Source organism: Bos mutus, chromosome 11 (genome assembly GCF_027580195.1).
Source record: "Bos mutus isolate GX-2022 chromosome 11, NWIPB_WYAK_1.1, whole genome shotgun sequence".
NCBI classification, from domain to species: domain Eukaryota; kingdom Metazoa; phylum Chordata; class Mammalia; order Artiodactyla; family Bovidae; genus Bos; species Bos mutus.
The window spans coordinates 1851587-1865400 of NC_091627.1; the positions used below are offsets into that span (position 1 = coordinate 1851587).

Below are 13814 nucleotides of genomic sequence, written 5' to 3' on the forward strand. Positions count from 1 at the left end.
TGAACTCCAAGAGGCCTCCAGGGGGGCTCACGCCAGCACCCACCTCACCCGGAAAGAGCTGCAGCACAGCAGCCCGACCTCGAACAGGGCGGGTGCAGGGAGGGGGAGGGGCTCCTCGGGCTGCGCCTGCCCCACTGCAGAGTCTCTGGGAAGGACACTGGGCAGCGGAGGAGCAGGGGAGACTTTGGTGGGGGGGCGCCTGGATCAGGGACGCCAGGCTCCTGCACTCTGTGCCAAGGACAGCTGCCGTGTGGGGACAGGGCCCAATGCCCCACCCGGACATCCACATCCACCCCTCCCCGGACCCCAGTCCCCACCCCGGGTGCTTCCAGGCCTTCTCCACACGACCCTCGGGGGACCCTGGGACCTCACTAATTATTAACAATGTCTTATTTCAGGGGGAAAGCCCCGGGCTTGGCTGCAACACAACCCACATTTTAAAGGCAAAAACGCAGCTCAGAGGCTGGAGCGGGGCCAAAGAACGCGCTGTTTTCTGCTGAGCTGGCGAGATGGGCCAGGGCGGGGAGCCAGGAAAAACAGGCGGGCCTGCCACCCCTCCTCCGGGAAGTTTCACTTTAAACCAGATGAGGCTGGTCAGACACTTAACCGTGTGTGTGCCGGCTGGCGGGGCGGGCGAGGGCAGAGCCAGGCCTGGGGCCCTGGGGCCCCACCCGCTCCGGGCAGACAGAGGCCGGTCCAGGAAGAGAGGAGGCAGGAACCTGGACAGCTGGTCTGCAGGCACCTTCTCCCAGAAACCCACTGCGCGCCCGGCTCGGGGGACCCGGCAAGGAGGCAAGGCCAGCCCTCCCAGGCCCACAGTCAGCAGGGAGAGAGCCAGGCAGACTGCGCTCAGATCACAGCCATCTGTTCCACACACGTTTGTAAAGCACCTACTATGTGCTGGCTTTCGTCCCTGCCGGGGCGAGCACAGCAGAGCCCTGCCTCGAGTGGTTTCCTCTGGCCGGCAGAGGAAAGCACCGCCTTGGTTTACCCGCTCTAGAGCCACGCGTGCCTACTGTGTGCCAGCACAGGGCCCATCTGCCTGGTGGGGCTACAGGGAACGGTGAGTGCGCGCCTGCTGGGGCGGAAGAGTGCCTGGGTCCCCCGCTGCCCTGGGTGGGGGAGGGCAGCTGCCCTCTAACCCACAGGAGTGTCTGAAGGGCTGGGGCGGGCCTGCCGCAGCCCCCAAGGCCCACCTTCCTGGCTGCTCGGGGTACTTGTGTTTGCAGTACGCCTCCAGGGACGCATAGACCTTCTCGCGAAGCGCCTCCACCTCGGCTGGGTTTGAGAGCCCCTTGGAGTCTGCAGGGGAGAAGGGGCCACAGGTCAGAGCCCGGCCCCGGGAAGCGGGGACCCAGAGCCCCGGCCTGGATGAGGCGGCCCTGTGCATGCACCCTGCCTGCTGCATGCTGGCCACTCGACCTTGGGCCCATCCCCTAACCTCTCGCCACCCCACTACCTCATCAGGAGGGTGGGACAGGCCTGCTTCCCCCACCCCTGGTTACCACAGCAACCGCGTCACCTCCAGAGGCCTCAGTGCACTGGGTCTCAGCCCCTCTGAGCCAATGTAGGCTCCAGACCTCCTCCTGTCTGAAACAGCCAAACCCACGCTGGGGGGCTGAAGCCACCCTGAGCCCTGGGACCCTGGCAGCAGGAGCCTGGTCTGGAAGGGGCTCTGCCTGTGGACAGAGATGCCTGGGACCAGGGCCACCAAAACCCCAGGGCCCAGGGGTGAGGACTGAGGCGCACGGGCTGCCCTGGGTCATCCGGGCAGCAGTCACAGGCCTCCCTGAGGCAGTGAGAGCTCCCCAGTCGGGCAAAGCTAAGCCCCTCTCTGCTCCTTCGTCTCCAAAGTCACCCCGCAAACTGACACCCGACAAGCCTCTCCCCACTGACCCCCAACAGCAGCCCCCTTTGGGCACTGGGATTCGGGTCCCTGCCCTGAGTGCGGCCCCAGACAGGCATGGTCCACCCTGATGGTTTAGGGGGCAGAGGCTGGAGCCCCCCTGCTGCCCATCTGAAGCCAGGGAAGCCCTGGGGACAGGCCTGCTCTTGGGTGGCCTCTGAGCCCTAGGCCAGGGGCCCCTACACCAGTCCTGCCCCGGCTGTCTGACATGCCAGCAGGGGCACCGTGCCCAGCGTGAATGCCACAGTGGCCTGGGGTCCTGGGCACCTCGGGAAATGCAGACTCCTCTGCAGCTGGGCCCCCGGTCCCCCTATACCTGGGCCTGTGCCAGCTCTGGCCACCTCCCTCCTGCCCCTGGCAATCCCAAGTCTGGGCCCCAGCAGGTAAAGCAGTGCTGGCAGCCAAGTCACGCTCGACTTCAAGGGGGACCCTGCTGGGCAGGGCTGTGTTGCCAGGGTCGTGGGCTCACGCACAGGCCTGGGGACAAATGCCCCTGGAAACGGGCTGTCCCCACTAGGGGACCCCATCTTCACCCCAGCCTGACCCCCAGCACTGGAGCCGACGGAGGGTAAGGACTCATGAGCCCTGCCGCTGCCCCGCCCTCCCACCGCCAGCACTTCCCCAAGAAGCCCTCAGAGCCCACCCCTGCCCCGGTACAGCACCCCCAGACCAGCCGGGCTCCAAATCTCTGGCAGCTCTGGCAGCAGAGCCCATCGCAAGGGAGACAGGCAGGCTCAGAGGAGGGGCAGGGGGCCGACACCGCCCTATCAGTGGGCTGTGGGGCTGCGGTGGGCGCCCCGCGGCCTTGGCCCCTGGGGGGGCGGACACCAGGCCTGGATAGCAGGCAGTACCGGGGTTGAAGAGGACGATGGCGCGCAGGCAGCCCAGCTCCGTCTTGTCCATCTGCATGTCCCGCATCTTGGACACCAGCTCCGTCAGCACCCTGTGTGCGTGGGGGGAGGAGGGCAGGCAAACATCAACATCCAAGCCAGACCGTGCCCTTCCCGGGGCCCCCCAGAAACACCCCCGAAGGACTCCGTGCAGGCCTGGAGGGCAGCTGAGAAGGGTAAGGCGATTCAGACCGGGTAGGACAGTCCCTGCGCCCAGCCAGTCCCCTCCGGCCCCGAGCGGGGAGGGGGGTTCCTCTCCTCCAGCTCCAGGAGCTCAGTGTTGTGGGATTTTATTCCAGGAACCCGGAGACTAGAGGGGCACCGCGTGACAGCAGGGTGAGCCAGGGTCCTGGACGTCGGGGACGAAGTCCGCTGGCACGCGTCCCCGCTTGGCGCAGAGCAGGCCAAGGCCCGGACGCGCACCCCTGCTACTCCCTACACCTGCGGAAAGGCCTCCCCAGCTCCTGGCTTCCCTGCTCCTGGCTCGCTGCCAGAGGGGGCTCCGTGCCACTTCCCATCACCAGGCACCTCCTGAGCACCTGGGCCCCCGGAGCTGTCAGCTGGGCACAAGGCCGGGGAGGGACGGGCTTGCTAAAGAAGCCATCTGTGAGCAATACGATCCTCTGGAGAAGGAAATGGCAACCCACTCCAGTATTCCTGCCTGCAGAACCCCACAGACAGGGGAGCCTGGCGGGCTACAGTCCATGGGGTTGCACAGAGTCGGACACAGCTGAGCAGCTAAGCATATAAGCAATAAACCCAGCACCCCACAGCCCCCTCTCCGAGTTTACTGAACAAAGACACGCCCTACACTGTCTGCATCAGGGCCTGCCCAGGGCGCCTGGTGCAGGCGGGGGTGGAGCAGTCAGGAGCCGCCCCCGTTCTTCCTGCGCCGTCCCACGTGGCAGCACGCTCCCGCATTTATCCCCAGGGGGCTACAGTAGGGGTCTCTGCTGCTCCCCCCCGCCCACTGTAAGGCTCTTGTACTCAGGGACTCAGGCTTCCCCAGTGGCTCAGTTGGAAAAGAATCCACCTGCAACGTGGGAGACCTGGGTTCGATCCCTGGGCTGGGAAGATTCCTGGAGAAGAGAAAGGCTCCCCACTCCAGTATTCTGGCCTGGAGAATTCCATAGACCATATACAGTCCATGGAGTCACAGAGTCAGACACGACTGAGCGACTCTCTTCACTCAGGGGCTCACCTGGGACCCCGCCCATTGCCTCCCCTCCCTGGGGTCCACTCACCCTGTGCTGAAGCTCCCCCTGCCCAAGGGACCCCCCCTCCACGGCCCTCCCCAGCCCCTTCAGCTCTGGCTGGCTGACCTGACACCCCGGTCCCCAGAAGGCCCAGGTGCTCTGACCTGGGCTCACAGGCAAAGCCAGCCAGGGATGGGAACAGGCATCCCAGTGACCCTGCAGGTGGAGACGGGATGAGTCGTGATTTGGGAGCCTGAGAAGAGTCGCCTGACCACCGCCCAGCACCGGCCGCCTGGGTGTGTGCCAAGAGAGGCAGGAGCAGAGAGCAGTGTCCCTGCAGGGGACAGGCCCAGAGTGGTGCTGGGACGTGGCCATGTGCCCAGGGCCAGGCCGCACGCAGGTTCATGGAACCACAACACGTCAGAGGAGTCCTCGCCGGCTCCCACAGAACAGTACCACCGACTACTTCTGCTTTAAAGATGGGGCCGCTTTCCTTCACACACGCGGATGTGGAGGGTGTGTGAAGGGAAGGACACCACAGTGGGAGCTGGGGTACACGGGTGGCCCCGGGGATTTTAATCTTAGGAAAGTTGCTTAGTTGTGTCCAACTCTTAGCGACCCCATGGACTGTAGCCCACCAGGCTCCTCCGTCCATGGGATTCTCCAGGCAAGAATACTGCAGTGGGTTGCCATTCCCTTCTCCAGGGGATCTTACCGACCCAGGGATCGAACCCGGGTCTCCCGTGCTGCGGGCATACACTTTACCCTCTGAGCCACCCGGGACTTAGTCCTGGGGCCCTTCTGCTGTCTCCACAAGCGTAACCTCCGTGCACAGCACAAGGCCACGCGGGGCCCCCACCTGTCGAAAATGGCGCCCACGCCTGCGCTGTGGGCGCTGTTGCGATGTACGTGCAGCCCGGTGGCCAGGAGGATGCCGTCCTTCACGGCGATGGAGCGGTGCGAGAAGGAGGCGATGAGCAGCTCGTTCCAGCCTGCAAGGGCGGGGCACAGGGTCACCGTGGTCTCCAGGCCCCGCCCGCCTCCTTGCCCCTAGGACCACCCCCCCACTGAGCAGGAGCAGGGACTCGTCCACCTGCAGGGCTCCGGGGCCCTGCCCCACCCCACCCCGCCCCGCCCTGGCCCCCACCGGGCCCCCCGGAGGCAGCTCGCACCCTCTCGAGGCAGGGCCTCCATGGAACCCCGAGCCCATGACCCTGCCACAGAAGGGCGGTTCCCGAGCACTGACCCTAAAGTCCCGCACAGAGCAGCTCCTGCAGCTACTTCACCCGGGCCCTCCATACTCAGGTGCCCGGGAAGTCCCTCTCTGTACGCCGCTGCTGCCAAAGAGCGCGAGGGAGCCCCCAGACCCTCTTGGGCAGCCCCCAACGCAGACTCCCAGAGCTGACGTTTTGGGGGTGCCACAAAACAGTAAATGATGGAACCCAGGAGTGTTGGAGCCAAAGGGGGACTGCCACTCTCTCTCTGAGAGTCCCTGGCACACGCGGCGTGGGCGCAGGGCTGGGGGAGGGCAGAGAAAAGACCCCGTGCGCATGCGCTCCTGCAAACCGGCCACGCGAGCAGTCTCCGGAGCGTCGCTAGCGACCGTCTCAGACCCCAGCCCGGAGCCCACGGAGCACTCGGCAGTGGTGGCTGTGACCGTCACCGGTGCCCCAAAGGCTCCGGGCTGGTGGCTGTGACCGTGTCACAACGGTGATCCTGTTCAATCATGACTCAACCCCACGAAGCTAGTATTGGCCTCACTTAACACAGAGGAAAATTGAGAGCCCGGGAGACAAAGGGGCTGCCCGCTCAGCATGAGGACCCAGGGCCCCGCCCCACCCCGCAGGTCGGCATCTTTTCCTGTCAGCTCTGGGGTTGGAGTTTGTGCCCCAGAGTGAAAGCTCTTCCAGGGACCGTCTCCCCCACCCCTGGGCCATCGTGGACCGACACCCGCCGGCCAGACACCAGGGCTCAGGAGGCTGAGGAGGAGACCTCATCAAGGGGCAGAACCGGGCCCCCAGCAAGACTGCCCTCCTCTGAGGCCCCGTCCCCAGCCGCCCCCCGGCCCTTCCCCAGCAGAGCCCCCCACCCCCCTCCCTATGCCCGGTGCCCCGTGCCTCTAGGACCCCACTGAGCATGAGCAGGGCCCCGCCCCCTCGCCCCGCCCCCTCACAAGGCCCGCCCCCTCAGGCCCCGCCCACCTCCCCTGCCCACCCCTCGCCCCGCCCCCACCCGGCCCGGTGCTCACCTGCTCGCAGCAGGATGACCTGGTCGTCCAGGGGCAGCTCGGAGAAGTGCGGGATCCGCTTGGCCCACTCCACCAGTGTGAAGAGCTGCTTGTCAGCCGCTTGGCAGATGTTGGTGACGGGGTCGTTGGGCTGGGGAGGGGCACCGTGGTGAGCACGGTGCATTGAACAGAGCCCCTGATCAGGCCCCCACACGCCCGATCCAGCAGCGGGGGCTGACCGACGCCCCCACGACCCCCACGACCTCAGCCCCCGAACCCCAGCACAAAGGAATCGGCGAGCACGGCTGAGTGAAGGGTTCTGATGGGAGGTGACCCTGGAAGGTGTGGGTGGGCCCGGGGTCATCACAGAGCCCCTGCTGCGGGGGAGGACATGAGGGCCGAGGCCAAGGTCAAGGAGGGAAGAGCTGCCGGCAGACGCGGAAGAAGGGCCGGAGCCGGGGCCCGGGGCGCCTCCAGAGCGGAGGCCGGGCGCGGCCCCCACCCGCACGCCTGCCGGCGCCCTGACTTGGCCCAGGGGCGCAGGTCTCAGGCTTCGCCTCGAGGGGCGTGAGGCAGTGAGATCTGTGCTGCTTTAGGCCCTCAGTTTGCTGTCACTTGTCCAGCAGCCACAGAAAGGTCACCGTGCCATGACCCATTCGGTCTCCACCGCGGCCCTTGGGCCGATGCCAGGTGACCTCGTGTTGCGGACCAGGCATGGGGAGGGCATGGGCAGTGCCAGCCCCTCTGGTGGTGGTGCTTCCTCCCAAATTTGGACGTGGCAACACACAAGAGTGCACCTGAAGCCCTTCCGGAAAGTTCTGGTCAGAAGGGGCGTGCGTGCGTGCTCAGTCATGTAGTCGTGTCTGACTCTTGAGACCCCATGGGCTGTAGCCCACCAGGCTCTTCTGTCCGTGGGATTCTCCAGGCAAGAACATTGGAGTGGGTTGCCATTTCCTCCTCCAGGGCATCTTTCTGACCCAGGGATCGAACCCGTGTCTTCTGCAGTGCAGGCGGATTCATTACCACTAAGCCACCTGGGAAGCCCCTAGCCAGAAGGGGACACCCAGTCATCCTCACAAACGGGGAACCGGGGCAGCCTCAGTGGCTGCAGGCTCCAGCCCACGGGGCTCCGACGGAGAACTCGCCAGGCCCTGGGGGGTGGGGCCCAGGCAGTGGAAGCGTAAGCGCTTCATTCCAGGAACCACGTGGGCCAGGCATCCCCCCCACCCCCGGCGGCGTGGGGAGCCTGGAGGAGCTTCCCTGATAGAAACCATGTGCCCTCCCGTGGCGCGCAGTCTAAACAATCCGGCCGTGAAGGGCCTGCTGAGGGCTCTCTTGGGAGGCCTGTGACAGAGGGGCACGGAGGCCGGCATGCAGAAGGAGTACCTGGGGCCGCGGGAGAAGCGGCTTCCAGGCCATACGGCCAGTCAGGGGAAGGGGGTGGAAGGTGCCAGCGCCCAGACGCCCCCAGAGTCACCGTCACACCGAGGCCCCAGGGGGCCAGCCCCACAGCATTCCCGCCTCCACCCAGGAGCACTGACCAGAAGCCCAGCACTCGGGGCGCCCAGACGCCACGTGCCCAAGCCCAGCACACCCTCTGGGCATTGCACACCCATCCCGGCCACCAGATGACCACAGCCACGAGCAGAGCTAGCCTGCACCGGGAACCCGGCTCACCCGAGCGACACATCCAGCACCTAGTGAGCTAGAGCCTGGGGCCAGGCTCCAGTCCTCAGGGACCTTGCTCCGAGCCCTTCCAGCCTACGGCTGGGAGGCCAAGCTTGACGGTGGGGGGTCCGGGGAGATGCACTGAGCGGGGCAGAAGGCATGGGGAAGACCAACGAGTCCTGGGCTGAAGCCCCAGAGGTCGGGCCTTCTCTAGTCACTAGCGGGAGCCCCCCTGAGCCCCCAAGGGGCCCAGAGCAGGCCCAGTGGAGTAGGCCAGGGCCTCGGAGGCAGGTGCCGGGTCATACCTAGTAAGCTGGGGGCAAAGGTTACCTGCACCAGAGGCGCGGGGCTGGCCTGGAGGGAGCGGGTTCCCCTGGGGGAGGAGCTTGAACTCTACCAGGCTCCATCCTCTGAGCCTCATTCCCACAAAAAGACAAAACAGGCCTCATTCAACAGCAGTTTCCTGAGCTCTGGCCCCTTGCCGGAGAGGGCGGAGCCTTCCCTGTCCTAGGAGGGGACCACGGGGCCCCCAGGCTGGGACCTGAGGCTCCCCCGGGGCAGACAGGTGTCCCTGGTCTGGGGGAAGGGGCTGAACGAGCCAGCCCCAGAGGGGGACCCAGGCCAATCCACCAGGAGCGGCCACAGGAGGGCAGAGCCCCACCAGCCAGCCCACCGGCCTGTCCCCTAAATCGCCCGCCTGTTCTGCATTCCCGGAGCGCGCAGAGGGCAGACTCGTTTCCTCCCAGATGGTGTCCTCACTGGACAAGAGTAAAACCTGGCAGACGGCTGTCGATCCCTGACTTTTCCTTCAGGGTTTCTGCTCAATCGTGAGGCCCTTGCGGCCACCCTGGCTCCCCACTGGGACTAGAGAAGCCATCAGGTGGGGTCGGGCCACAGACCAGAGGGACTGTTGAGGGTCAAACCGGCGGCGGGTGGGGTGGTCACTGCACACAAGAGGCAACACGGCGGGGCAGCCAGCGTAGGGGTCTGAGAGGGGCTGCAGCCTGGGGCGCTCCGTCGCAGGGGGACAAGGAAGCAGGGTGTCCTGAGACTGCAGGCAGGATGCGACCCCCACGCTCTGAGACTGGGGGGCCGTGAACAAGCACCTACGGGACGGCGGGGTCCTGTCCCTGACCGCAGCCGGGCACGGGGGACCGTCCGACGGCCAGGATGGAGAACGAACCACCACACTCGCCGCGCCGTGACCCCCAAGCGTCAAGGGCGCCGAGCCCCCGTGAAGGGGGAACAAGGCAGTCGAGAGGGAAAGGGCTCCCCAAGGAAGGCACACTTGGCAAGGCTGAAGCCGGAGGAGGAACGGTGGAGACCACACGAGCAAGGGCCCTGGGGCGGGAGTGGGCGGGGCGTCCGGGCCACGTGAGGCAGGGACAGAACGGAGGGGAGAAGCCAGGGGGACCCCAGGGCCGCCCTGAACCCACACGGGAGACACAGATCATGCTGACACCTAGTGCTGCCCACAGGCCTGGCTGCACGATGGGCCAGAGGTAACAGGAAGCTGGAAGGGAGCTGTAAAGTCCTGGGCTTTGAGCCCAACAACAGAAAACTCGCCCACCTGACTGGCAGCAGAGCCTCACGGAGGGGCAGGGGCACGGGGGGTGACAGGGTCCCCCTCCAGGCGGGGGTGTGATGACAGGGCCCCCTCCCAGGCGTGCTCCCAGGGCCTCCGTCCCCAGAGCAGAGCAGATGGACGTGGGCGGGGGCGCTCACCGAGCTGGGGTTCAGCCCCACGTTCGCCTCCACGTAGGTCTCGGTCTTGGGCTCGACGGCCAGCTCGGCCTCCAGGATCTTCTCCACTGGCATGTCCTCGTTGGCGCTGCTGCTGGACTCCACCTCGCTCTCGCCCCGGTCCTTGCCCCGCTGCCGCTCCTCCTGCACGGCTGAGGCGGGGTAGGGGGTCACTGGTCAGCCCGCAGCTCCCGCGGCAGCCTCTGCCCCCGGGGCCCAAGCAGCGCGTCCGCCAGCCAGCCAGGGCCAGGGAGAGTGAGGCTGCTCGGGGCCGGCCAGACCGCAGCCCCGTCTCTGCCCCAAGCCCGGCCTCCCGCTCCCAGGGGGACTGTGCACTCTGAGAACAGAGCGCGCCGCCTCTCGCTAATTCATTCAACCACGGTTCACACCAGGACCACCCAGGGCCAAGGCAGACAGGGCCCCGCTCTCAGGAAGCCAACAGCTCAGCAGGGATCCCGAAGTGGAGTGAGAAGGGCTTTCATGGGCTATGGACGTAGGCACAGCCAGGATGGCTTCCCGGAAGAAGCGGCAACGCAGTTGAAGAGACAGAAAGGCAGGGACGGCAGCTCAGGCAGGGGCGGGGCATGCGCCGAGGCAGAGGGGGTGTCCAGCATGAGGCTGGAGGACTGGGCAGACGGGGGCAGCCTAGTCTCTGGGAACCAGGAAGAGAGGGAAGGGTTTATTTCAACACGCACCTAGGAGACCCACGCGGAGGAAGGCCGAGGGGACCAGGCACCCCACGCTGGGCGTTCACAGACCCTCGATCTCAGAGCCCACGTAGCTCAGGCTGCCCTCTCCTAAGAGGCGCTGAGACCTCCCTGAGGTCACCCCGCAGGCCAGTGGGACACTGAGCCACAGCCCAGCTGTGGACCCCACCCAGAGCCCTGCAAAGCCCCAAGGGGCTCCTGCCGTGTCCTGGGCTGACCCCACCACCCCACCTCTACTGGGGACAGCAAGGACCCCGGGCCAGAGCAGCAGGAGGAGTCCACAGCGGGCAGAAGCCTAGTCCAAGGCCAGAGGGGCTGCCACAGAGCCCAGCACCCTCGCAGCGGAGCCCCGGGCGTATTGGGCAGAGCCCCACGGATGGCCAGACACCCCTGAGAGACAGCAGCGGCACCAGGATGGGGCAGCACCCCCCGCCCGCCAAGCCCCCCAGGCCCACCCTCCCGTGGTCCTGCCCTGCTGAGCCAGAGCAGGTCCAGGCATCCCCTTGACACCCCAGGTGCCCTCAGCGCCCACCTCAGACAGAGCTTCGCAGGGCCCCTGGGGACCCCAGCACAGAGGGGAGCTTGTGCAAGCCCACTCCCGGGGGCCGTGGTGCACACACGGCCGCCGTGCTGTGCGGAAGGGCCCGCTTGCAGCCCCTCAACCCAGGGGCCAGGGGAGCCTCCGTTCTCCGAGCCTGGGGGCGTGAGGGCTCCGCTCTGGGGCTCCCTGGGGTCCCCGGGCTCCACACAGCTTCATAACAGCCCACGTCAACCCCTCTCCACCACGCCGGCCCCACCAACGACCGTTCAGAGACGCCGGGACCCAGCGGTGCCCTTCTCTGGGCCATGGGGCGTCCTGAGGGCCAGCCCGACCTCCTTCCTGCCTCCATAGACGGCTGCTCACAGCTGCCCCCCGCCAGGGGCTTCGCTCTCCGAGCCCAAATGTTGACTCAAGTGAGGGACTTTCCGTTGGTGCAGCCGGACTCCAGACAGGCCGGCCTACGCTGCGGACCGTACCAGCTGGGCCACGGAGCCAGGCAGAAGGCTTCGGGCCAGAGCTTTTGCAAGCCTGGCGCTTCTGCAAAGTCTGACAGCTGGTGGGGCTGGGTGGGAAGCTCAAGCTGGCTGGCCTGGTCCCCGCTACCCCCACCCACAGCGGATGCTGGGCTGGGCCGGGCACCTCCTCAGGTCACCATCTGTGCAGGAGACTGGGTCACAGGCCAGAAGGGTGGACCCAGAGCGAGGCAGCCACACGGGCCCATCTGGACCACAGCCAAGTGATGGGAACGCAGAACCCTGGCGAGCAGTGTCCCTGAGACCCTGAGAGTGGGGTCCCTGGGGTCTGTGCTCTAGACAGAGCTGAGAGGCCCGTTTTACCAAGTGGGGAAACTGAGGCCCAGAGCACCCCTCATGGCTGAGCCCTCAGGAGAGCAGGCAGCTCAGGAGTCAGACCTGCTCTGCCCCGGGTGAGCCCCAAGCCTCTCTAGGCCCCAGCACCGCCCCCCACCTGCAGTGAGACTGACGACACCCGCCTCCCGGGCGTCCACAGGCACTGTCCTCCATCTGCTCGTGACTCCCACCCCCACGCCCCCCACGCCATGGCCCAGTTACAGGGATGCCCGCACTCAAGACGGCCCTGGGCGCAGGGGTGCCGACCGGGGGGCCTTGGGTGTGGGGCGGGGGTGCAGAATTAAGTAGCAAAGCTCTGTGAGCACCCTCACTATAAATATTACGGTTTTACTTATAGACAGTGGCGGGAGCGGGGTGGCTAGGATTCTTGCTGGACCAGGTCAGCCGTCGTTTGCACGTGGTCGTATGTGACTGACATCTAGCTGGCGGGAGGCCTCAGGCAGGAGGGGCGGCTAAGACAGGGCCTTGTCCTCCTCCCAGCCCAGGGTGGGGGCGGGGGGCTGCACGGCGGAGGGTGGGGGGACGTTGCCATGAGAGCAGAGCTGGCAGGCCCGCTGCTGGGATCCCCAGGAAAACCCCGGGGCCAGCGCTCCCCAGCAGTCAAGCCAGCGCCTGGAGGGGCACTAAACACCCCAACACGGCCAGGGTCCCCGCAGTCAGCGACTCCGGCCTGGGACCCCTCTCTGGCACGGTGCTTGCTGCCAGCCCCCTGGGGAGCTGAGAGGTGGGAGGGGGCGTCCGGGTAGGGGAACTCAGGCCTGCTGCCTCCTTTGCTTTGGGCACTTCCCCTGTCCCTTGCAGGACCCGAGGGGCAGGAAGGACGGGATTTCACCAGCGGCCCTGGCCTGGCTGCCCCTTCTCAAGGGCAGAGGGGGCGTCCCTGCCAGAGGCCACAGGGCAAGTTAGGTGCCTCCAGCTCAGAGGACCCGGCCCTCCGTTCCCTCAGTCTGCACACGAGAACGGTTATGTGCATACAATCACACATGCACACAGGCTCACACCCACACATGCACACCAGCACTCACACAGACTCACACGCACACACACACACATGCACACACACACACATGTGCACACAGGCTCACACACAGACGCGCACAGGCCTACACCCACGCACCCACACCAGCACTCACAGACTCACATGCACACTCGCAGACACACCCACACGTGCACACAGGCTCACATGCACACCAGCACACATGTGCACACACAGATGCACACACTCACACCCACACATTCACACCAGCATTCACACAGACTCACGTGCACTCACACACAGACGCACAGGCACACACAGATGCACACACACACGCACCCATCTTGTGGCCACCAGTCGCTCGCCCGCCCCCCACGCCCCCCACCACATCCCTCCCTTGGGGGAGCCTGCCAACACCCCCATGCACAGGTGAGGACACCGAGGCTGGGAGAAGCGAGGCCACGCGCCCCGGGGACAGGGGGGTGGGGGCCCGCCTGCACACGCACGTGTGCACACACACACCAGGACCGTGTCCACACCCGTCGCTCGGAGCCAGCAGACGGACACAGGCAGGAAGCGGGGAGAGGCCTTCCCGAGGGAGGGGCGAGCAGGGGGGCGGGACAGCGGGGTGGCCCCTGCAGCCTGGCGCTCTCACCCCAGATGGGGGCCGCGTCGCCCTCTCAGGCCGCGAAGCCCCGCGCACTGGCCTGTGCCCTCTTCAGACGGGAGCGCCCACAGGCCCCCGAGGGCGGCCGCATGCCCAGCGGACAGGCCTAGCCCAGCCGGGGAGGCCTAGCCCGCGGGCACTTCCCACCCAGGGCCCCGGCCCCGCGGGCCTGACACGCAGCCGTCACCTCCCACGTCACTTGCTAGCCAGCCCTCCCTGCGGTCAGCCAGTCAGGTGCCAGCCCCGAGCCTGCGTCCCCACTGCACCAGAAGCAACCAGAAGCCTCTCACATGGGTCGTGTCGTGCGGGGCCGGCTGGCATGGCTGCCCACCACGGGGCAGCACCTAGGAGGGCTCGGGCTGGCCCTGGGGGCCTACAGCCTACACGCTCCTGGACAAGGCTAGGGTGGCACGCTGGGCCCCCA

At 66.6% G+C, this 13814-nt stretch overlaps 1 protein-coding gene across 2 annotated transcripts in view; it reads right to left on the bottom strand.

Moving 5' to 3' along the window:
• Nucleotides 1–13814, bottom strand: part of RXRA (retinoid X receptor alpha) — a 92724-nt gene that overhangs the window by 3874 nt on the left and 75036 nt on the right. For both annotated transcript variants that reach the window (XM_070378677.1, XM_070378678.1), the window contains exons 5-9: nucleotides 9613–9782; nucleotides 6241–6370; nucleotides 4852–4984; nucleotides 2758–2849; nucleotides 1197–1302 (exon numbers count right to left, since the gene is read on the bottom strand). In XM_070378677.1, coding sequence (XP_070234778.1) covers nucleotides 1197–1302; nucleotides 2758–2849; nucleotides 4852–4984; nucleotides 6241–6370; nucleotides 9613–9782 — 631 coding nt within the window. The remainder of the gene's footprint in view (nucleotides 1–1196; nucleotides 1303–2757; nucleotides 2850–4851; nucleotides 4985–6240; nucleotides 6371–9612; nucleotides 9783–13814) is intronic.